The sequence below is a fragment of the Pseudopodoces humilis genome, chromosome 6, assembly GCF_049639895.1.
Source record: "Pseudopodoces humilis isolate 2021_Gansu_Grassland_sample_001 chromosome 6, ASM4963989v1, whole genome shotgun sequence".
In the NCBI taxonomy this organism is placed as follows: domain Eukaryota; kingdom Metazoa; phylum Chordata; class Aves; order Passeriformes; family Paridae; genus Pseudopodoces; species Pseudopodoces humilis.
Window position 1 is genome coordinate 42,821,880 of NC_142205.1, and position 24,039 is coordinate 42,845,918.

Below are 24,039 nucleotides of genomic sequence, written 5' to 3' on the forward strand. Positions count from 1 at the left end.
CCAATCCAGTGCAGAAAGTCCCAACCTTGAAATGTTCAGAAACTGAAGTTCAACATCACGTCTCAATGCAAGAATAAACCCAGTATTTCAAACACCATGATTTCTGCTGCGGAGTCCTTCCCACAGTCACCCACCCAGGCTCAGTTGCTTGAGATCTCCAGGACCAAAGCCAAGAGTGCAGCAGGAAGGAGAAAGTACAAACCTCACACCCAGTAAATGGGAACTTTATTAAACTACCAAGTTACTCCGAAATGTATAAATGTTCCATTAAATACAGTCAGTTTTCTTTTACATGGATTTATAGAAATTTATTTACATGTTCCAAACACATTTAAATTATTTTTCAAGCTTGCTACCAATAAAATTCGTTGGTTTCTTAAAAAAAAAACAGGAAAAAAGTCAATCATCTGCTCTTGCAGATGCGCATACATCCACACAGATACAAATAAGAAGGGAGATGCTTTTGTATCTAACCCACAATGGATGCAGTATCCAAAAAGCTTATCCAGAAAGCAAAGTATTTTCCCTTGCATAAAAGCGGGCTCTATAAATTCTCCCTGTGGGACAGACTCAAACAAGAGGCCCTGTGCAATACTTCATGGTGTTTGGGTACAATGTCTGCATCAAGATTGGCTGGTATGTGTGAGGAGCTAAAGGCCCCTTGCCAGATTGAAACCTCAAAGTTAGCTGTCCCTGATACCAGCCTGTGAGAAGCATGTGAGCTCATTCTCACTGAATTACTCTCTCCCAGCATGGAGGGATGCAGACAAACAGAGAGCAGACAAACAGATCTAGCACTAGTATGTCACTGTCACTTGTCCAAGGAGATTTCCCTTTTGGTTTTTATTTTACTCTTAAATGAGGTTTCATTCATAAGTGAATAAAAGGCAATTCTTTAAATAAAATGCTTAGGAGAACAGCACTTTCCCCACCTAAATACATTTCTTTTGGGAAGATGCACAACATGCTGAATGAATTTTCTCTCATTCTCTTTACCTTAATCTGACAGAAGTTAAAATTTGTATCTGTGGGAAAAAAGGGGGTGTTTTTACTTTGCAAAAAGCTTATCAAATGCTAGTTGAATTCCTTTAGAGTCTTTAAACATTAAAAACCACATCTGAAGCAAACAAAGAACTCTACAAAAACATTGTCATGTGTAAGCTCTGTGTTTCATGCTAAATATTCTTGTTGACAAGGAGGAGGAGTGGAGGAGGAGGAGAAGGAGGCAGGGAAACTAATGGCTCAATCAGAGCCATTGCAACATTCAAGTAGTTTGGTAGTATACAAACCAGTGGAAACATGGAATGGTAAGAAAGTGCTCGGCACTACACTGCAGCCTTCAAGAGCTGAACTGCAAACATCCTGATACGTATCATAAATATATGGCACTTCTGTATGACCAAAAGCTGGCAAGTTTGCTTGTGATCAAGACAAGTCAGGAGTAGTTGTCATGCCAATGGTCCTTCCAACAGGCACAGCCTCCAGCTGTGCTATCCAATGCAGCACCAGCCATATCCACTTGTGCATGCAAGACAATGCTGCCACATTCTTGGAGAACGAGCCTCCTGCCCAGCAGAAAGCCTTCCTCAGACACACATACACATTCATAAAACATGCTATAAATTCTTCAGGGAGGTTAAAGACAGCCACAAACAGCAAACGTCTTGTTTTACAATTTTTTGGTCAGCAGTTCCCAGTCTGTCCAATTGCCAGCAATGGACTTTGCAACAGGCAAGAAGAGCTCCCTAATCCAAAGAATTGAAAACAATGGAAAGCACAATCACCTAAGTTCATTTCAGTACTGTTCCACGGGACTCATTTTGACATCAAATAAGAAACCAACAAGCACAAAGGCTTGAGTCCTAGGAAGAATCTTATGTACACAAAAAAACTGGCCTTAATCCACGTTTTCTGTCACAAAGTGTTTCATCTCGTAGTTAAAACTTCTTAAAACTTTTTGGCGTTTAGTAACATTTTTTTATCACAAATGCAAAGATTTGCTGTTCTGTTCCCATTCCATCACAGTAGCTTTAAATACATTCAAATTCTTAAAAAAAGGATTTAGACCAGAATACAGCTACTTGCCCTTTTCCAACAGTGTGCCATACTTCAATAAGCACATGATGCCATGTATTGGCAAGGTTACTGTTTTAAGGAATTTCACTACACAGATATCCAGTGCTTGGACAAGTGTTCACATTCCAAGGTTAAAAAAACCCCTCTCCCTTATTTCAACAATGGCTTCAGTATTTTACCAATTGTGGTTCGGTTTGCATCCTTCAGTTTAAGAGATGCCTTTTCCACTGTTCCCTGTTCCTTTGGTGCAGGCTCTGCTTTCGTGCTGACAGCTTCTCCCTGCAGGATGCTTCTCCCAACCACTCTGGCACTACTTGCTCTCTTTAAGGTACTCACGCTGTTCTCCTTTGGATTTGGATCATCAGAGGTCGCTGCTGGCTTCACTTTAGGCAACCTCTGGGACACAGACCTTGTGATGGGTGGAGGTCTGGATGAGCTGGATAGATCCACTTTTGCACGCTTTGAAGAAGAGGCCACTGTATTCCTCGCAAAGTTTGGGACAGCAGGTGGTGCTTTAGGAATACTGACTGTGGCAACCTTGGTTTCATCTGCAGGGGTCTGGGGTTTTACAGTGGAGCGACACATCTTTGTTTCATCTGTCTTTGATTTGACATTACTCCTAATGGGTTTAGAGCTTGGCTTCTTGAGAGCGACTCTGTCCCTCTCAAAATGAGCACTGCTTGAGGTGACAGTGCCCCTTCGTAACTTTGGCTCTTCTACTGACATGCTGTGCCTGTAGGGACTCCTTGGCAGCGTGTCTGTTGTGCCTCGGACAGAGCTGCGATGCGACGGCCGACTTTCCACCGTGCTGCTCTCACGAAGGGCTGGCTTGGCTTCCGGCTTTTTCACGGTGCTGGGTGCCCTGTTTGACCGAGAAATAGGCACCACTTTCCTCATACTTTCGTTCTCAGAGGCATTCAATGTTCTGACAGGTCTGGAAGGAGCCGTGTGGCTAGGGCGAGTGCCACTGGATTTTGCGGAACTTGGAGATCGATCTTTTAGAGAGTTTGTCTTTGGTCCTACTAGATCTTTATTTTTTATGGGTTTTTCTTTAGGAAGGGTGTGCTTATTATCGGCATCATCCTTATCATTGGGAGAAGTGTGAAGAGATAAGTCCTTCTCAGAGGAGGAATTCAGGTTTGAGAAGAAAGATCTAGCCTTGTGTTGAGCTTCACTGCCGGAAGAGCATGCTTTGCCAGCCTCACTTCCTATTCCGTTGCCTACTGATTTAAAATCATTTCCCTCTTCAGAGTCCAATGTCAAAGAACAATCAGTGGTGGTATCTGACATGTAGCACACTAGCCCATCTTCCCTACTTCCTGAAACACTTGTATCCATAGACATAGGGCTGCTGCTGCTGGGCTCTAAAGCTTCATTCTTGCAACCCACCACCTTGGTTTGATGGTCGTGGGCCTCTCTGGAACTTCTGCAAGCTGGAGGCAGCTCATCATCGGCAGTGCTCAGGGAATGAAAACTTAGATCATCTAGAGTCTCCAGGTCTGTCCCACCAGCATCTTCTAAATATATTAAAGGTGCATCTTCTGCAGGCTTTGCTCCTTGGATATCAAACTTACGTAACCCTTTAACAAGTTCGCGCTCCTCAATTGCAAGGGCCAGAGCATTTATATCTGTGGACTCCTCGCAGGACACGTTGGAAGTGTGCAAGTTGTAGTCGGTGTTCCTCTGTGAGTAATGGGCACCAGGACCGGCTGAGCCGCTGAGGCGACTGGGCTGAGCTGGAGGCACCTCCACGGGGCCACCACTTTTCACTTCCATTTCAGACTGCTGCTGCAAGTGCAAGGTATTTAAGTTGAGATCTCTTGTTTCTTTGGATTCCGTCCAGGCTACACTTGGTCTTGCTTGTCGGGTGTTTGCACGGGGAAGACTGTTAAACTTGTTTGGATCCTCATCTTTTGAGATTCCCAGGAAACTCTGCAACTCCCTGTCCGCAGTAACCCCCAAAGAAAGTCGAGAGCGTCTGGAATTTGTGTTTCTGTACAAAGGGCTTTGAGGCCTCTGCTGCAAGAAGGGAAGAAATTCTCCAAGTCCGTTTTTAGCCAACATCTCTACATCATTTTCACTGCTGCTCCGCCCAAAGCTCCCAAGCTCTCCAGCTGCCCAGGATCGACGCTTCTCCTCCAGCTCCTTTCGCCTCTGCAGACTATGAAGTTCCTGGATCTCTCGTTCCCTGTTCTCCTGAAGGAGGAAAATAACAAATACATGTCTCAGAGGACAGTGTCCTATGCGTAACAACAAGCCACACTCCTTTCTCCCTTTATTTCTTCCCATCAAAATTAGCTCTTATTGCTGTCACCCTCTCCCAGCCTCCAATACATACACATACATGGAATCACCGTGGCAGCCACAGCCTGCAACCATTAACCCTACGGAGAGCAGCTCCCTGCGTAACTAATGGCATGACACATCCATCCAGTCAACATATTCAAAAAAAGTGCACCAGACCTTGCAAAGACCAACAAATTGACCCATCAAACCCAAGCAGATGTCACATCTTAGAACCACAGAACATGCTGAGTTGGAAGGGACCCACAGGGATCACTGAATTCAACCCCTGAGCCTGCACAGAACCATCCCCAAGAGTCACACCATGTGCCTGACAGCACTGTCCAAATGATTCTTGAGCTCTGTCAGGCTTGGTGCCTCTTCCCTTGGGAGCCTGTTCCAGTGCCCAAGAGTTCCAGATGTAAGATGGAGAGCATCAAGTCCTCACTAAGTTTAATGGTGGCAGTCTTATCAGGTGACTAAAACATCACACTCATATTTTAAGACAAACTTGTCTGACCAGTACAAAGCCAATGTGCTTTTTCCTACCTACCTTACTACAAGTGCAATTGCTCCTCAGCAAGTCCAATTTCTATACAGTGATACCTTCCTCTAACATTACAGACTGAAAACCTTGCAAAAAGGCATTGCTTAATTGCACATGAAAGCAAATACAAAAGTTAACACAATGCCTCACAACACTTAGACATCAACTGACACCACTCAAGCACCATCAATCAATGTCTTACTCCAATTTTGGATCTCATAATCACTGTTGGTTTCAAAAACTGGCAACTGTAGTACTGAGATTGCCCAGGGTAGGATGGAGATTTTGGCAGCTAAGCTGAGGGATTTTTGTTCAGGAAGCCATAGAAGAGGTAGTTCAAATTTGAAAGACAACACAGTAAACACCTTTTTACTAAAATAATTAGCAGTGATTTACTGTGAATATCAGCATTTTAGCTGTTACCTCTAGGCTTCAGATTTAATCTAATTACACCTTTGGTTGAACTTTCTGGGTTCCTTTCTGAAACGAAGAACTTGGCTTGCTGCAGCCAGTACAGCTGTAGCAAAAGAAGGAAGAGGCTAGTCTTAACTGAGGATTTCAAAAATGACATTATTTTCCGGCATGTTGCTAAATCTGGTATAATCAATGACACACTGTTTAAAAAAAAACACCTTTATTTGTCTAAAGCTCTGTGTAGTTTAATCTTCCTGTTGTTGTGACAACAGAAGAGCTGCACCACTAGAAAAAGTCACCTGAAAGCTTTCAGTAAACAAAAGCCTAATGCTTTGTGATTAATGGATTAATCTACACCTCTTAAAGCAGATTTGAGACTACACTGGGCTCTGAAAGACAGGACGCATTAGGGACCTAAGATACCTGAACATCTAAGAAAGGAAAAAGAAAAAACGTGCATTTCAGTAAATGTTTGGCAGGAAGCTTTCTTTCAAAGGTATGGAATTACAGAATGAATTCTTGCCAAATGCTAAAGCTGAACTTTAAATATACCATTGTGAAGAGAAATGGTTAAAAATACTTGCAGATATTAATACCATATTCCACATTAGAAAAAGAGGATTTAAACCTCACCCAGAACGTGTTTTAGGAGATTTTACTCATATGAAAAATCTATTTCAAGCATATAGTTAGACATGTCAAAAAACTGCAAAAAATGTTTAAGTATTTGAAATATGTGTAACATGGCCATTGTGGTACACGCCATCTTCTTCGACTGTTGGATGTGCTGTCTACACATCACATTCTTTTGTCAGAACTGCCATTTTTATTCTAAATTGTTCTGCTAATTTTGTAGTAACAACAGTCAATCCACAGTTAGCAAGCAAATCTTCTCAAAATTTGCAAGCAAGAGTCCAATTTGTCATTTTTTAGACATTTGTCATTCTTTTTAGCTGCTAACTACAGAGGACCCCAAAAGTCATAGCTATCCAACAACCACTTGTAATATGTGACTATGAATGAAATCCTCAATCCCCAATATATGAACATATATGAATGAAGTCACCTCTTGCTAAACAGCTGACTGCAACAGCTATCACCACTTGATTCTATACATTTGAGCAATCTTCACCCTCATGTAACCATGTGATGTCTTGGGTGGTAAATGTTAGGTAAACTAATGGTACAACAGGCACATTAGCTGAACATCCCGTCAGCTCACTCCAAATTGAGACTGTTCTTTCTGAATGAAAGCTTTTATCCAAAGAGCTGACAAGTGCAGATTGCAAAAGGGCACTGATCCAACTAATTAATGCTCTTTATAAAGACCTAAGAAATAACTGTAACAACAGACAGACTTTGCTGAACCAAAACTGTAACCAACTCCAATAGTGTTCCTCCATCTTAGCACATTTCCTGAATTATACAGGACAAATTCAGGGTAATTGGTGAATGAATGTTCACACTGGGGATAAGGTATCTTGCTGCCATAGGTCTGTTTCACTTCTTAAGTTCTCACCCACAAAAATCCTTTGAAAGGACAAAGTAGAATACACAGCCCTTACTTTACTTGCTAAAGTGCCTCTAGCCATGTAAAGGAGGGCAGTGGAGAGCCCAAGCTAGTGCGGATTCAGGCGGGTACATCCAAGGAATGGCGTGCCACTCCTCAAGGCCTTTCCAACGATCCAACAGTACCAGGCCAAAACCTGAACAGCAAGCCATAGTCAGGAAGTCTGTGCAATCTGTCTCACAGCTCAGCTTAGCAGTCACCAGCCTGCTCACCGGAAGAAAAGGGAGGTGCCCACTTGCCAATGAACAATTGGCCTGCGGGCCAATGAACAACCCTGATGTATCATCCCACCTGAAACAGAAGATGCAGAGCAGCAGGGCTGCTCACAGTGGCCATTTCCCACCTGGCTTCTGGCAAGGAATGCTTACAGGAGCACAGTTTTCTGCAGCCATTTGAGCAAACAGATCAAATACTACAAGGTACAAAATGCTCCTTCCCTTAAGTAGAAAAACCGACTTAATTCACGTGAGCCAATATCCACTTCAAAAGTGTGAGAACCTCTTTAAGTGCTCTTACCTTAACAGCCGTGTTGAATCTTATGCAGAAGTCCCTAAATATCTGGAAACATTCATCCAACTTCATAGTTTCTTTATCTTCACAGAAAAAGTCAATGAGAGCATTTCCCTCCTTTTGCAATTCTCGTTTCTGGTGTTCAAGCTCCTTTAGATGCCTTACAGCAAACTATAGCAAAAACCATACACACATGAACCAGACAGAAATTCAAGTCACAGTAGGTCATGTATATATTAGGAACTTAAGAAATTCATGTTCTAACCTATAAGTTCTTACAGAGCCCAGGAAATTAACATTTTGAAGGAGAACTCATACTAACAAAAGGAAACATACCATTTTAGCAAACTGAGTAAAGGAGGTCAGGAAAAATGGGTCAATCAAAATGTACATTCTAGCAACTAGGATGGAAACCAGGAAAAAGCTCAAAAAGCCCTTGAACAACCTTACAGCTTTAATTTTTAGATGAGTAAAATCAAAGACCACTAGAACACTGACAGACCTCTTGGGAGCTCCTTAAAAGCTCCTCATTCCTTGTTTTCCCATTTCCCCTTCAACCTTCAACAAGCATAAAGGATTAATTCCTTCTCCCCACTTTTCCAAAAGCACACGTGAACTGAGTCAAGGATATACATCACAAAATCAAATCCTTCCAAAGGTGACCCTAGACCACAATAAAAAACATTTTCATGCTTGAAAGATAAGGAACCACTGAATATAAATACATTGTAAGACATCCAGAAAATATTCCCATAAAGCAGCACTTTGAATCATAAGTGTAGAGCAATACAGACAGGATGGGAGTAGTTTAGAGGAAAAAAGATTCAGGAGGAAGAGGATAAGGCTGTGATTAAACGTTGAGCAGCAGAACTGCTTAAAACACTTTGATCAGGCGCCCTGTCTCCTCTATTTGCATCACCAGCTATCCACTTCTATTCTTGCACAATCCCACATCTGACACCACCTGTAGCTCAAAGTAACCTGAGAAGAAAAGTTTATTTTTCAGACAAATCTCTAACTTGTAGTCACCTAAATATTTTTCATAATGTAGCATTGGGGTGGTAAAATGTAGCATTGGGCTGGTAAAATGCAGCTGGAGGCACTGGTGACCACCTAATCCAAACTTGCTTTCAGGAATTACATGGAAATTATACCATTAGGATAGGAACAAATATGAGTTGCTAGTCCTAAGAAAAAAAAAGAAACAGAAGGGAAAAAAAAGCCCACAATAAAACCTGGACTGAAGATAAACTGGACAACTGATAAAAGCATACATCAAAATAGTTCCTCCCACATATTTCAGGAATTTATTCACAAGGGTGAAATAATCAAAGCTGACTTTAAAATCAGCTTGGTTATCACCTCTAATTTAGAAACAAAATCCGGAAGTGTTTATGTAAGGTATGCATTTGTAAAATTATTTTTTTCCCAACATTTCTTTTGGAATGTGGCCTAAACAAGGTTGTAGAGTTACATAAAACCACCTACTAAATTTTTAAAAATCCCAAACATGTTAAAACATAACATTAAAGAGTCTGGGTGCAACGGATAAAAGCCAACAATTCAGAGTGAATGAGGACAGGCATTTCTATCTTAACCTGCCCCTTTCTTCATCAGCTTTTCATCTCCTGAAAAACTACAGGGACTATTAACTACATTTGCAAGTTGAAGATCAGGGCAGGTTAAGTTCCAGATCAACACCTGCCTTCTTACTTTTAATAATTACTTGTAGTGTGAAACAGAAAAAAAATAATTTAATTGAAGTATGTGTTTCTCGAGGTATCATCACATACTCAGAAAATACCAAGAACTCTGCTTCCAGTGTAAGTGCTATATACATCCAGGCGTGTAAAGTCACTGCACTACTTAATAAAATTTAAAAAAAAAGTGAACCCACACAGATAAAATGGTATGGCTCTGAATAAAAGACTGTGTTAGGGGTAAATTAGTAGAGGAAAGAGTCCCTTAACCTTCCACCTTCTAACAATCACTCACCCAGCAATCAAGATTCATATGCACAGCACACCCTCAGCTAAAACTGACTTGCTCCAGAATAACATAACACGCAGACATTATATTTTGGGCAGCTGCAAAGTACAAAACCAGAGACCACTCCAAATTGTCTTATATTTTAACTACTGATCTTCATCAGCAACTTCGCACGCACTAAACATGCTTGCCTAACAAGCCTTGGGCAATGTACACTCAACTCCCTCCCTGTAAAAACACAGCCCTTCCAACACTCTTACTTGACAAACAGCATGAGGCTGGAACACCTTTGTACCACTGACAGGCTAGGCGTATTGAAACAGTGCTTCTGTTTATTAACAGGTCTGCACAAATGACAGACGTTCAGCTGAGGAATGCTGCTGCATTCAGGCGACAGCAACACATTAACACAGATATGCTACAAACCTGGAGAAAGTTTTCCATCTGGTGAAAGAGTTTTGGGTCTCGTCGGATGCTGTCTTTAACAGATCTTGTCTTGACAGACAGCGAGTGGAGCTCTGCTTCTACACTATCAATGGATAACCTAAAAATAGCACATATGGAGAATCTTTATCAAAGGGGAAGGAGTGGCCCACGGATTAGCCACAACATGCTGCAAAAGTGGATGCTTTACATGAGGTGCAAACAGCCTATCAAACAAGACCTGCCTGTTCAGGATATCTTTCCAGAGTAGACACTGAAAATTAGAAGAGAGATAAGCACATTTCTTCTTATTTGCAACCTGAAAAGATTCCCATGGGGTGTGGTTTCATGATTAACTCCAGTCAGTCCTACCCACCTAACCTTAGAAAGGTTAATGCTGCCCTGCCTCTGTGCAGGTGTTCCTCTTCTCTCCTGGTGCCTTAGAACTCATTTTTGAGATGGCCAGCCATCACATCTGTGAACTGAAAATTAACCTAGGAAAAGGAAAAAGCCAATTTGTTCCAGATGGATCCTTTGCTTGGTCCAACTGACTACAAGACTGAGTGCAGGAGCTACCAAAAAAGGGGGCCACAAGAGACCATCATCCAGGACTACCAATTTTGGCAGTAGCATCTGGCATCATGAAATTGCATGTTTCACTCTTCTAAGCAGTTACAGCAATGCAACACACACAGTCTCAACCACGCAGTTGCAATATTTCATCCTTCTAAATACCAGCAGTGAAGCTGCTGCTGTGAAAAGGAACTCAGAAACTGAAGATCACAGGAAAGACCTCTGATCTGGTGTAAACTAAGTGTTCTCCTGGGAGACCCACATTCCATACAACAGGAGTTCCCATCTAAATGTCCCAGTCACTTTGAGGGTAAGTGCTTCTAAACCTATGGCATTTCCTTCACAGGAGGACTAAGCTTTGCCTAGGAATTGAAGCACTACAGTTTGCCAAGTGATAAGAACTAACAACTGTACATATGCTCCTCCTAAGGTTGTTCCACCAGCAGCATGGCTTGCAAACGCTAAAGCTGAACAACTTGTGGCAGCCTGATTGAAATGCACATGGCAGCAGGTGGTGACACATGCATAAGTTTGTCAGTACACACACAAATGAAGATAATGTGTGCTGGTTTTTCTCTGCATACTTCATCTGCACGGTTTAGTTCTCTATTTTGGGAAACACGGTGGTTTTGCAGCTTAGAAAAACAGTAGAAAATACAAGCTATATTTTTCTGCCTGTGAAGGAGGAAGAGGATGGCCTACAAGTAAAGAAGGCAAGACAAAAAATAAAGAACATAATGGTAGTTGTTTTAACATGCTCTAATTGGGTGGATTTATGTGCAACATGTACATGACAGTTCTCTCTAAAGCCCTTCCTCATGCCCACTGGTGAGGTACATATTTAATTTTGTTTCATTTTCACGTACAGAGAGCGCTCCCTGAACAGACTTCAGCATTGAGTTACAACAGATTTTCAGCATTAACAAATGTGATCAAAGAACAAAGTGGTTAGAAAATAAATATCACCAAATTTGGGATTCTGCCTGTTCCTCTCCTGTTTGCCAGGGGGCTTGGATGCTGAGGAAAACTACATTCCCCAGCAGGCCACATGGCAAACTGCCAAAAAGGTGTGTGGGTTGGATGGCAGAGAGCCACACAGGTGGTCCCTCAAAAATTTTCTGATTAACTCCATGGCCACTCCTTTCCTCAGAAGATTTCAAACTTCTGCAGACATTACTTAACCCTTCATCAGATCTAAGAAACTGGATCCATTTTGCAGCTGGGAAAATAATGTAAATAGATTGCCCTAAGCTCAAGAGTAAGGAAGTAGCAAAACTGGGAACAGAACTTCAGTTCTGCTTGCTTCCACGTTTCAGATTTAGATCACACTGTCTCAACAAAAGTACGTGCAGTTATTGAGATACGAATCAGGTTCAGTTTAAAATTATGACGCTTAAGACTTGAAGCTGAAAAAATACAGAGCCACAAAACCTTCAGATTTTCCACCCAAGACAGCAAATGAAACCTCAAGAAGCATCTAAGCAAAGCCAGGGCCAGTACCTGGTACCAGATTTGTAAAAGTACTGTAGCCTGCTCAGATACTAATGAAAATTGGTTTAAGGAAAAACAGTAACATTCTTTTAGTTCAATCCCTTAAGAGTAATGAACAGGCACATGTATTTGACAGAAATAGAATTACTAAAAACCTATGGAGATCATGTAATAAAAAAACCTCATACCTGAAGGCACATTGCAGGCATACTTCTGCTAGTAAATGGAAATGAGGACCTCAAAGCTACAGTAAATATTTGTAAAGATCTGTTTTTGTGCCAAGATTTTCCTGACTAAGCCTCATTGCTTCACAAATGAGAAAATTCCAATTCCAGTCTAACCATAAGTTTTCAATTTTCTTTTAACTCACCTGGCGGCATCATGAACACTCCTAATTTTTTCTGAAAAGTTGAGAAGAGCAGCATCTTTCTTTTGGGCTTCCTGAAACAAACAGAACAAAACCAAAACACACACAATCCATCAACATTCCACCACCATGCCAAAATCCCTAAGTCTGGCAGTTCTAAAGCTTCTGGAAGGGTACTTAAAGGTTTCTCTCCTGCACTGTTTTTCTTCCCATTCAATCCTAACACAACTGAATGGAGGACACCCCTTAAAGAAAGGCAAGGATCAGAACTGGAGATAAACAACAGCTTCCATTTTGCAGTGTAAAATAATAGCTGCTTCTGCCAGTGAACACAAGCCAGGTGTATTAATAAGGAATGTCAGGGAAAGAACAATTTACCGATGCCATTGTTTGAGCAGCTACAATGCTTCCCACACAAACATCAGTTTACACCCTATTGTTTGCTGGCTGGAAATCTGTTAAGCTAGTTTGTACAGATAACCAAAGTCATATAGATGCATTTAAATTCTCTGCCTTCTAAAATCAAAAGGTTTGAAAGGAAGGAAAAATAGCTTGAAAATGTCTGCAACAGCTTTAAAAAACACACATCAGTCATCAAGGGAGGAAAAAAAGCTATCAAGAAGGCTGTTCAAAAGATTAAATGGGAAGATTGAGAGAATTTTTATCAAAATAAACCACTTCCATAGTGTAAGAATTTGGGACAACAGGAGAAAATCAATGATGAGGAAGTTTGATGAAGGAATTTTTCTACATGATATAAAAACTTAAGCTTTCCATGGGGTTCTGGATAAGATGACCAGGGAGAGGTAATTTTTGATGAATTTTGCGGCAGGAGAAGAAAGGCGAAGATTAGATTAAAGCTGTGAGAAAGTTGGTTTTTTTTGGAGGCACATGGCCCCTTTTATGGTCTATCAATGAATGGACCTATATTTGTAGAAGTTGCTTATATCAGCAAAATAGATTTTCTATACCAGAGCAACAAAATGCAGCAGACTCATCCCAGGTTTGTTTGCTTTTGTGTCCGCCAGCTTGAGCAGTGACGACAGTTTAAATCCAACAGCATTGCCAGCATAACCTCCCTAAAAAGAAACAATTTGCAAAAGAGCAAATGAGAAGCTGAGGCATGACATCAGAGCACTGCAAAACTAACAAGGAAGTACGGTACATCAGCCATCTCCCTTTGGGATGTCACTTACCGCATTCATAATATTCCCAGCCTGAAGGACCAAGTGCAATATGGAATGCAGTTCCTCACAAGTCATTAACTCTGTAAGGAACAAGAAAACTGCTGTCTAACAATTGTTTGTTTAGAAATATAGTCAGTTACCAAGCTCCTCTTCATCTGGAGCTTTTTTTTTTCTTTAAATTTGACGAGAAACTACAATAAACTGAAGAGGTCATGGGAAAGATAATGGTACTATATAATTGCAATTCACAAGCACAACTGACAAACCTCAAGTGTATGTTCAGACTTTAACTTAGCAAGTGTGGTATTTCCAAGGCAACCTCCAGCAGCTAAGGAAACATTTGGGGCCTAATCCTGCAGTGTGCTAAGTGTCTCATGCAAGTGGTTAAGTATCCTCACCACCTACTAATTATTCCAGTGTGAGGTAAGTGTTCTGCACCCTGCAGGATCCATTTGCCATCTGCCAGGATTGGGCTTTTGAACAATTACTCTTTTTTTAGGAGACTTGGCCATAAGGCCTGAAAAGATAAGAGGCAATGTTTAAATTTTCCTTGCTTATCCCACTCCCACTATGAATCATCATTTTATTTCTGTACGATCACCAACTCAGAGCAACATTTATTTTACTTGTCATATCAAAGATGATTTAGCACAAAGTTATATTCAGTGTGACAAAGAGTCAAATGGAATAAAATGGCATTTTGAAGTTTTTCCATCACACAAGCCTTGTTTGCACATATGTTCATTTCTTTGCAAAATGCACAGTAGTGTTCTATCTCAATTCATACATATTTTCACTCAGCCACATAAGAACAAAAGAAAAACTTATGTGCAAAAATAATATATGTGCACCAGAGGGATTGCCTTAGAAATAAGATGTGGAAATTCAAAACTGCAGAGTTAATAAATGTGGCACAGCAAACCAAGTGACTCCAAATTTGCAAGTACCCATACGGCAAGAAAATCACCATGAATTAATGTGAGGTACTATAAGTAACACTAATGAACAAAATAAAAGGTGGAATCCTTTTGATTGCAGTGTAAATACTTCAAAACACTATTTTTCTTCCAACTCCACATTCTATAATTTACCCTGCATTCGGCTCCTCAACACAATACAGTAATCAATCATTTTGGAAGCCCATAGCCCTTGTACATTCGTATTTCAATACTGGCAGCCTGAAAACATAGAAATAATTAAATAATGTTTGATCTAACATGCTATAGGTGAGGAAGCAAGTAGGAAGAAAAAGGGGCAAATAAATAAGAGAATAGCAAATTTCACAAGGCCAAGAGAAGAAGACTAAACTAAAGAAGACTAAAGACTTCACACAGTAAGAGCCTGCTCTGCGTCACTGTGACATACACTCATCTGCAGGCTAGATGAGGATCCACCAGGCTGTTTAGACCATCCTAACCCTTAGTGATTATCAGCATTAGAACTGAAGTAGATATTCTCTCAGTTTAATTACAGGAAAAAACCTAGGAGACAGCAACAGAAAAGGAGACATAATTCCTAAACAACTTCAGGCTATCAACAAACCCTGAAGTGAAAAGACCAAATGACGAACAGCACATGACAAAGTGGACTGAACACAGGGAAGGCCCAGTCAGTCATTTGCATGGCTGGCCTGATGCAGGAGTTGGAGACCAAAGTGTCTCCTCTCTGGAGGGAATTAATTCACAGGTTTTTTTACATATGTCTTGGGTGAAGGACATGAAGGACATTAAGGCGTGGCTGCTTTTATACATAAAATATTCCCTCACATACGGCTGTTGCTCAAAACACAAAGAACAATTATTTGAAAGAGATCCTAATAGAAGGCTAAACTCAGACCTAATTCTAAGGTACTGCACACTTTCCTGAGTCAAGGACAAGTTCAATCCTCACTGGTGGGAAAAGGCTTTTTTTCCTTTTGCTTTCACTTGAAAGGACTGTTCTAATCACCAGCGCTCCTAGTTGAATATTTTACTTACTGCATCTTTTTATACCACTAGAAGCAGTCTAAGCAGTGATCTAGTAGCCTGTCAAAAATTTCCAACATGAAATAGGAATTTCATAATGAGGAACAGGACCAAGAGGCACTCGAGATACTGTAAAGCATTAGTGTTTAACTGAAACCAGGAAGTCAACTATTTTCCTGCAGAGTAGAAGACAATACATTACCTTACAAATAAGCAGCTGCAGCAGTTCAAAACTTGTGAAATGTAAAGAACTAAACAGGTATGTAGAGAAACAGAAAAGAAAAAGAGAAAGCAAAGGAATAGCAACAGTATTTTCTACAATAAACATTTTAACCTATCAATACTGCCACCTCAAAAGGAAATGGCCTAGAGAAATTTAGAAAATACAGTCATTTTTTTCTATGGATCTCTGAAAGAAGGAGCAGAAAGGTATAACAACCACATTCCATCAGAGGGAGAGCAGTGCAGGAATGAGCAAACTGTACTCAAAAGCTGACATCCTAATTTAGTCATGGACACCTCTGCTTCTGTCAGTTTAGAATACATTACTTAGAGGCTTTGAACATGAATTTTATGCTAGTGTATCCAAAGTCTGCAGATTTTTGATTTTGGAAGCAAAGATCCACCAGGCACACCCTGATGGCATTTGTCAGCGGGGAGTTAGCTTCCTTTTAATAGCTAAGGTACCTGAAATTCAAGCTCTGGTCTTCGTAATGCAGACTAATTAACATGCTAACAAAAACAAGAGTATTAGGCATGTCCCAACATATTTAATTACCTTTTGTTGCCCGTCTTATAATTTTCATGTCATCCTGTAGAGAAGCACAGGAGGGTGAGAACTCCCTCTCCAACACCATGGCTTCAATCCTAAGAGCATAGCTGGAGTACACAAACAGGTTTAGAACTGACAGCCAAAAAAGAATACTTATTATAAACAGAACAAACCAACTATCTCCTTACTTTGGCACCTGGATTAGTAAATACATGAAGAAATCAGCTTGAGACAGTTTTGATACATCTCCATCAAAGGCTTTTAATTTCTTTACCTAGAAAAGAGAAAAAAAAACCAAAAAAAACACTAGCAAAGAATTTTATCAAAGATCAAGATCAACTTGACTTTGGAAGGCAACACCTTGAAAAGCAGTAAATTTAAATGAAGGCATTGGAAAGTCCACCCAGTGACTGAATGGCTTCACTGTCCCAAGATACTGTAATTTGCACACACCCCAACCACAAAAAATAATTTTAAAAAGAATGTCACTCTTCTCCAAAAAAACTAGCTACACTGAAATTCAGCAGCAGAAACCATGATGCCACCATTCTGATTGGTGATTCTTACTTCTGACCAATGATTGTTTTTATCACTATGTTTAGGATACTGACGATGATCTGAAAAATGACCCTCAACTCTTCAACAACTGTGAGGTACACTTGGGCATAGTTTCTGTGTCCAAAATATCCAGCATAGGGACTGCCTAGATCTTGTTGACACAACACAACTAAACTTTAGTTATGGGTTTTTTTCAAGATGCTTGAACCATTTACCCTAAAATGCTCCTAAAGGGTAAACTTCATGATCTTGAGTTTATACCTTTTTCACCCATATGAAATATTTTAAAGATAGATGCAATCATGCATTTTAAGTAATTTGTTGTCAGTACTCTCAGAACTCTGAGGACACCATTTACATGCAAAGGAAATACCACTGCATTAATTTTTTCGATCTTCCTTCCCAGCTCCACCAAAATCCATATATTTGCATGATCTGGAAGCCACTGATCCACCCACATACTTACTATTTGTTTATATAGAAGAACTGAAAAATACATGCACATATGTTTAAGCGTAACTGGAATTTCTTCCACATCTTCCAACACAACAACTGAGTCCAAAAGCAGAGCTCACTCTCAGTTACCCTATTTCTTCCTTCAACCAACAAGTTCACACCCAGCAGCAGTTGCATGTTTCCACTGATTTATACACTAGCTCATCATCCTTTGTGTGACATCACACTTCAAGCCCATTCACAACCACATTTACACAGATGGTCTTCAGTTTTAGAAAGCTTATTAAGCTATTGGACAGAGGCCACTGCACCAGGGCATCAATAGTTACCTCACTGCCATGATTTAGCAAGATACCCACAGGGTTTTTTTAAAGAATCAGCCTACAAATTAATCACTTCAGTTATTTTTCTGCTTTGACAGTAAAAAAGCAACTGACCTGTAGCAATAGACAAGTAATATGCTATGCCAAATCAGGATTCTTTTAACAGCTTTTTTTCTGCTTTATTCCCATTTTTTTTCCACACCATAAAATATAGAAATGTTGAGAACACATTAAGAAAGAGAAAAACAAGCTAAACACAGAATGGAAAAGAATTACTTTTTGAATTAAAAAATGCATCAACAAATGAACAGGAAAAAAACCTAGCAAAAAATTACGATCAAGAAAGAGACCTCTAATCAGAGAGCAATTTTTACTCAGGCTATCTAGCTTCATTTCCTAACACTGCCATCACACCCCCCTCCCATTTAACTCAAGACACTCAGACAAAAGCTCCTTCTAAAGATAAACAGCATATCCATTTTTTTTAGGCCTGAGAAAACTCCTAATTTACTGAGTAATTCAAGAAGTCTGCCAACAGAAAAACAGGAAAGACCAGACTTAACATTCCTGATAATTCTAAGGTGTTAAATGAGCAAGAAACAAACCCAAAATAAACACTTTTTCTACACCATTAAGTGGGGAGTGAGAGACAGTATACTATCTCAGTCTTTTAAGGTGTTCTTTAACCTGGCTTCCCAAAAATAGTGGTCTGCAAGCTAAAAAGCAAAAGCCAGCAAATTCTCCAACCTCATTTTAGTATCTTGCAAATATCAGAGTTTGACTGAAAAGGACACAGGCATTCAGATAGGGGAGAGAGGGAGGAAAGAAAGAAAAGCAGCCCACCAATAAAACCCACGCCACCTCACCAAAATCAGATCATATAAGCCAGAGGTTAATTATAGGAAGATGCAATTTGAAGACGTAAATGCACAAAAAGTGAACAACCAGATCCTGAGACACAGAAATATTAACTTATTAATGCTACTACATGTATTATATTTAAATATACTTTCAACAGTAAGTAGCAATCAATATTTTCCATGTGGAATTTCAGTTTCACATGCACTGGGTGAAATCCTCCTTATATCCCACTAGGAAAAATGCCTGGAGTCATACAAGTGAGTACTAAATCCCAGAATTAATTCAGAGGAGCAACATTCCTAAACAGACACAACAGAAGACATTGACAACGCTGCCTTCTGATAGGTAGGATGGGGTATGAGTATCACTATGCAAAAGGCTTTTGGCAATAGTCAACCCAGAAGAAAGTCTGTGTAATCAGACTTGAAACAAAGATGTGCCCACCACCTGATTCCACTTTTCCCAGCCTACCCCCACCTTAACCCCACCTGATTCCACTTTTCCCAGCCTACCCCCACCTTAACCCCCACTGTCTTCTCCTTAGATATCCCAAACTACCTTTGTAAGAAGCATCAAGGTAGCTCATCCCCAAGAAGCCCAAAACCCAAGGATGGTGGAGAACAGTGACCCATTCCACAAACACGCAAAACAGGAAAATGACAGAGTTGTAAAGTCCTTTTCACCTGGAATTCAGCAAACACAGCCTGCTTCCCCATACATGTCTTAAGCTTTTCACACAGAAAACTAAATCGTCTGTTACCTTGGCCTTAGAACAGTAAATAGTTTGGGAAATAACTAAGGTAAAGACAGGACAGCAATTATTCTGTGCTCCCCTTTTTTGTTAAAAAATTCATAATTTAAAAATAATTCTCAGCATGAAGGAAAAAAAAGATGTTACTTGACTTTATCAACGCTACCAATAAACTAAAAAAACAACTTCTGAACCCCAAAGTTAAAAAATTACTGGAACATATTTTGGATGCCTGTCATTAACCATTCCAAGCAAGACTATTCAAAATCCCATGGGACTGCCTCTACTTTCTGCTGCCATGTTGTCCAAGTATTCTGGAAGAAAACTGACATTCTCTGATGGCTCCCAGAAATGGGGGTGAAATTCAAATACCAATTGCATCCAGGAGCTGCAAAGAAACCATGGGGATTGACAACAATGTTCACTATTAATCATGTTAACAGATACAGTAGATAGTAGAACACAAGAGAGCTGAAAATGTGGCTTATTATAAAATCATAATGAATAACCCTACCAGTTCTAGCCTTGACTCCTCTCTTGAAGCACAAAACTTTTCCACAAGAGTAGGCAGCCACATACCAAGATATGGCAATGTAATGTGTATATTCAAGAGAGCTTAATTACATTGTGTGCTCAGTTCTATATTACTCAAATTGGGTGCCGAGCAACTAATTTAATTTTTCATTACATTTGTATATGGAATATGCATTTGCACTGTCCATGCATGCCCATGCACACTAAATCTGATTTCAGATACACAAGGTTCTCACATATGTAATTTGCTTAATTTTAAGAACAGTTATGAAACATAGAAAGCATCATCTTTGATTTGACTAGTGAACAATTGCAGTAGAGATGCCCATTGCAAGTATGCCATTATACCTGGCAGACATGCAAGCTACTGTATTCAAGTTCTTAGTAATTTTTAAGCTACCAGTAGCACGTCTAGTGGGATTTTATTTCATGGCATAAAACAGGTACCTTGCTGGATCTTGTAGCTATGCAGGATCTTTGAAAAAGAGGAACAAACATTTTCTCTGTGGGTTTGGTTTTTCTACTATTATTATTATTTAATATCTCCATACAACTGCAAATATTCAAGACACTAACAAAAATGAGAGTTAAAAAATGCCAATGCCCCAAAAAGCATCACAGTGGAATCCAACTCCAACTACAAGGGCATGTGGGAAAGCAGCAAATGTATGAGGCAGTGAGGCAGGATGGGACACAAGCCAGGGCAGTAGCAAACCACTATCAGCAAAGGATAAAAAGAAAGGGAGAAAAACTTGCAGGTAATCATAAAAGGGTAAAAAAGGAAAAGGAGATGAAAGCTCTGAAGGATGGTCAGCCCTATAAAGCACTGGCTGAGGAAAGGAGGGGGCATTTAACTAGAGACATGGTTTGAAAAGGGTAGAGCTGACAGAAACAGTTCCAATAAAGCAGGTGACAGACGAGTTTGAAATCAGAGTACAAGAGCAAAGGACAGGCTTGAGACATTATAAAGGAAGTTAAGACATTGTGTTGATAACCTGGGCGTGCATGTGTGTGGGTGAGCTGATCACCAGTATGATATGCTCTCTTCTGTATGTATTTAAAGTACAAATTCTGGCTATTCTAGCTCGTTAAACACTGGACTCTCTCAACTTTTACCAGTCTGGGCCTGTTGAAGAGTGCAATAATATGCACATAAAAGCAGCTAAAAGCTTCTTCTCTGCTCTCATCAGGATGCCAGTAAATAAAAGCTGTCAGGCATTTCAACAGGGTATCACTCAGAAACAAGTCAGTATCTTTTCAGAAGTGATACAGCAGAGAAGACCACTGCTTCAGTCAAGGTTCCCTGAAAAAAAAACAAACTGAAAAAAGGGATGAAGCAGAGCAGATTCCAAATAGGTGTTTCTTTCTCCTTACAAAACTGCTAAGCACAGTATAGTACAAAGAGCAGGACTTCTAAGAAGGCTTAAACAAAATCAGTGATCTTATCCTACTTGTTGATGTGTTGAGAATTTTTATAAATCTGCTTGGCCTTTTTTCTGACCACTCTATAGTGGCCAGGCCACACATCCACAGATAGTCCTGAGCAAAATGTTGAGCGGAGCCTTGCAGCAAGCTCCATCATGGCCAGTTTCAAGTATTTGTCAAGTTTTTCAAATTAAGCATTTGAAAATACCCAAACATTTTAAGTTGTAGGAAAGACTTCACAGGAGTGCCAGTATTTCAATAATAGTCTTATTCAGTTTGAGAAACAACATTCAGTAAGGTGTTTGCCATTTACATGCAAAACTCTCCACAGCTTTGATAGCTGTTGGGATTTTTCATAGAAAACTGCTAGAAAATTAGTAGTAATGACACTTATTTCTGCATGCAAGTAGAGTTGCCACATTACAATACGGCAAATAGAATAATTTTAAATACAACAGAGGTTAAATGTATTTGTTAGCCTAAGTTCCTAGCCTCCATTGTCAAAAAGCTGGATTACCATCAAGTGCCTGAGATACTATGAACTGAAATGATCTAAAATATGTCACAAATGTCAAACAAGCACATTCAGGTAATGTGACTGGATATCACAATACTTCTAGAGAAGATACAATTGGAGTACAAAGCTGGTGCTTATTCACACCAGGTAAACGGTAAACTTAAGCTTTTTAGTAAAAAAGAAGAAACAAAATAGACCAGAGTTGCCTTTTCTACAGCTATGACCAGGAATGGCACTCCTCTCCCTCCTTTCACTTCTACATACTAAGGATTTATGGTAAAATAAAAAAGAAAAAACAGAAGACAGTTACTTTCACAGTTAGAGAAGGCACTTGGCCCGCATTCCAACTTGCAAGCAACCTGTGCATACAGGCAAATGTGTCTGTAAACACCTGAGCTGCTGCAAAGAGCATACAAAGAGGAACTGCAGAAGCCCACCCATGGTTACACCAAGACAGTCTGCCCTGCTAACTGAATAGCTACTAACCTGAGTGCTTAAGTCTTTGCTCAGAGTAATTCTTAACTCTTACAACAACAAAGCAGGTCTTTAGGAGAACAGGAAGTATTGAAAGGGCAATCCCAGGGAATCCTTGCTGAGGATGGGTGCAACATTGTGCAAGGACAGGCCAATGTGATGACAGCTTGCCAAAGTTATCTCATGTGATATGACAAAAAGAAATTAGGGAGCATTAAACAGAAGAGGGAACAGCAGAGTAACACCACTTCACCTGGTATTTCTAATGGTTCTGGATTATTTGCATATGGGGCTGTAAGTTTCTGATGCCTTTCCCTCAGCAAATGGTGAGTCACTATTCTAGGAGACAGGTATTCAGACTAGCAGGCAGACAATAAACTAAGAACAAGTAAGGCAACATAGGAGGAGAACAATGAACATACATTTAGGGTGAAAATGGTGAAAAAGAAAAAAAAAAGCTCTGAGGCTTCTAAAAAGAATGAAGTTTTTAACTGCCTACGCTAAAATTTTAGGAGCCGCTGTAGTAAATGAGTTACTGGACCCACTTATTCTTTGACCCTACCAAGCATGATGACATGAAGGCATGGAAACATTTTTCCATACCAGCAGAAGCATCAGTTCCTTACATTCAGGATTTTCTCCCTGTCTTGCCACCATCACCCAGCTCTCAAGGGGAAAAATCCAAAAATGTTAAACAATTACGAGAAGAATAACGAAGAGAAAAGAAGTATTTCCTTTTTCTGATGCATGCAATTAATTCAATACAGACTAACACCTGCACAGTGGAAAGTAGCCTCTCTCCAGCCTTCCCTTGGGAACAGCAACAAATCTCATGTCTCAGAACTCCTGAGAATCATGTCTGATTTCCCTCATTTTCTAATTCTCATCTGCATCACAGAATATCTTCTATTAATTTCTCAAGTGACTCTTTAAAAGCACTTCTTAAGTTCTCTGGCCCTATTATCTTGATGGGCAGGCCTGTTGCCAAATCTGTCATCAAATAAATAAACACACTTTTTCACTCCTAGCACTACCTGTTGGATAGCTAATGCACCTAGCTGAGCATTGCAGACAAAATTGATAAAATTCAACAGCTTACACTGCAACTGTAGCTCAATGACAACACATAGTTATATCACATAGACTACACTATGACACTTGTCATAAAATAACAAACAAGACCTAAGCCAGAAAGAGTAAAAGAATAAAAAGTACTTTTCTTTCTGTCTAATTTTCTGACTATACACAGAGTTAACTAGAAGTCACTCTCTTTCTAGTTACTACTCCACTGTTCTCCTCTGTCTGACTTTCAGAGGAAGGAGATAAATTCTGTTTATATAATGGAACACGTACTAAAATGCAAACAGAGAGGGAAGACGGAATGGTTTTCAGGTCCCAGGACTACTGTCACCTATTTTTTTTATGAATTACTTTTCAACTTGTTGGCATCCCCCAACTCTAAGAGATATATTAATCAAGTATACTAATGTAACACAATTTTTACAAGATTCACTGCAAAGGCAGCCCAATTTAGGGTCATAAATTTGACAGCAAAAGACTGTAACATGTTCTACTGATGACTGGATCCAAGATTTGCAGCTGCACAGAGGAAACAAAGTGCTTTGACAGTATGACCTTGAAGTGGTAAAGTATGTGAGTTGAGGTTGATCTGTATGTGGACCTTAACTTAACAATTTCCCAAGTTTTAGACACTCACTTTGATGTGAAGCACTCAAGCAATTCTAATGCTAATTTTGTCAGGTTTGCGGTTTACATTTCTCTCACGTACATACAAATGGGTCAGTGCCAATAGTGAGCAGGCAAGGAACTCTACATCATTAAGCAGGGCTCCCAGGTCAGTTGATGAAGCTTCACATCTCTAATCATGTGAACAGACTTGAAGTTTGGGACTAGGAGGTGGGAAAGCCGCACTTGGATGTTGGTCACATGGTGATCACAGGAACATTGAAAAGG

At 40.0% G+C, this 24,039-nt stretch overlaps 1 protein-coding gene across 1 annotated transcript in view; it reads right to left on the minus strand.

Moving 5' to 3' along the window:
- Positions 1-251: 251 nt before the first annotated feature.
- Positions 252-24,039, minus strand: part of FHDC1 (FH2 domain containing 1) — a 36,860-nt gene continuing 13,072 nt past the window's right edge. Inside the window, exons 5-12 of the mRNA XM_005517562.3 lie at positions 16,355-16,440; positions 16,173-16,273; positions 13,440-13,510; positions 13,215-13,322; positions 12,247-12,317; positions 9,816-9,933; positions 7,407-7,571; positions 252-4,272 (exon numbers count right to left, since the gene is read on the minus strand). Coding sequence (XP_005517619.2) covers positions 2,227-4,272; positions 7,407-7,571; positions 9,816-9,933; positions 12,247-12,317; positions 13,215-13,322; positions 13,440-13,510; positions 16,173-16,273; positions 16,355-16,440 — 2,766 coding nt within the window. The 3' untranslated portion in view covers positions 252-2,226. The remainder of the gene's footprint in view (positions 4,273-7,406; positions 7,572-9,815; positions 9,934-12,246; positions 12,318-13,214; positions 13,323-13,439; positions 13,511-16,172; positions 16,274-16,354; positions 16,441-24,039) is intronic.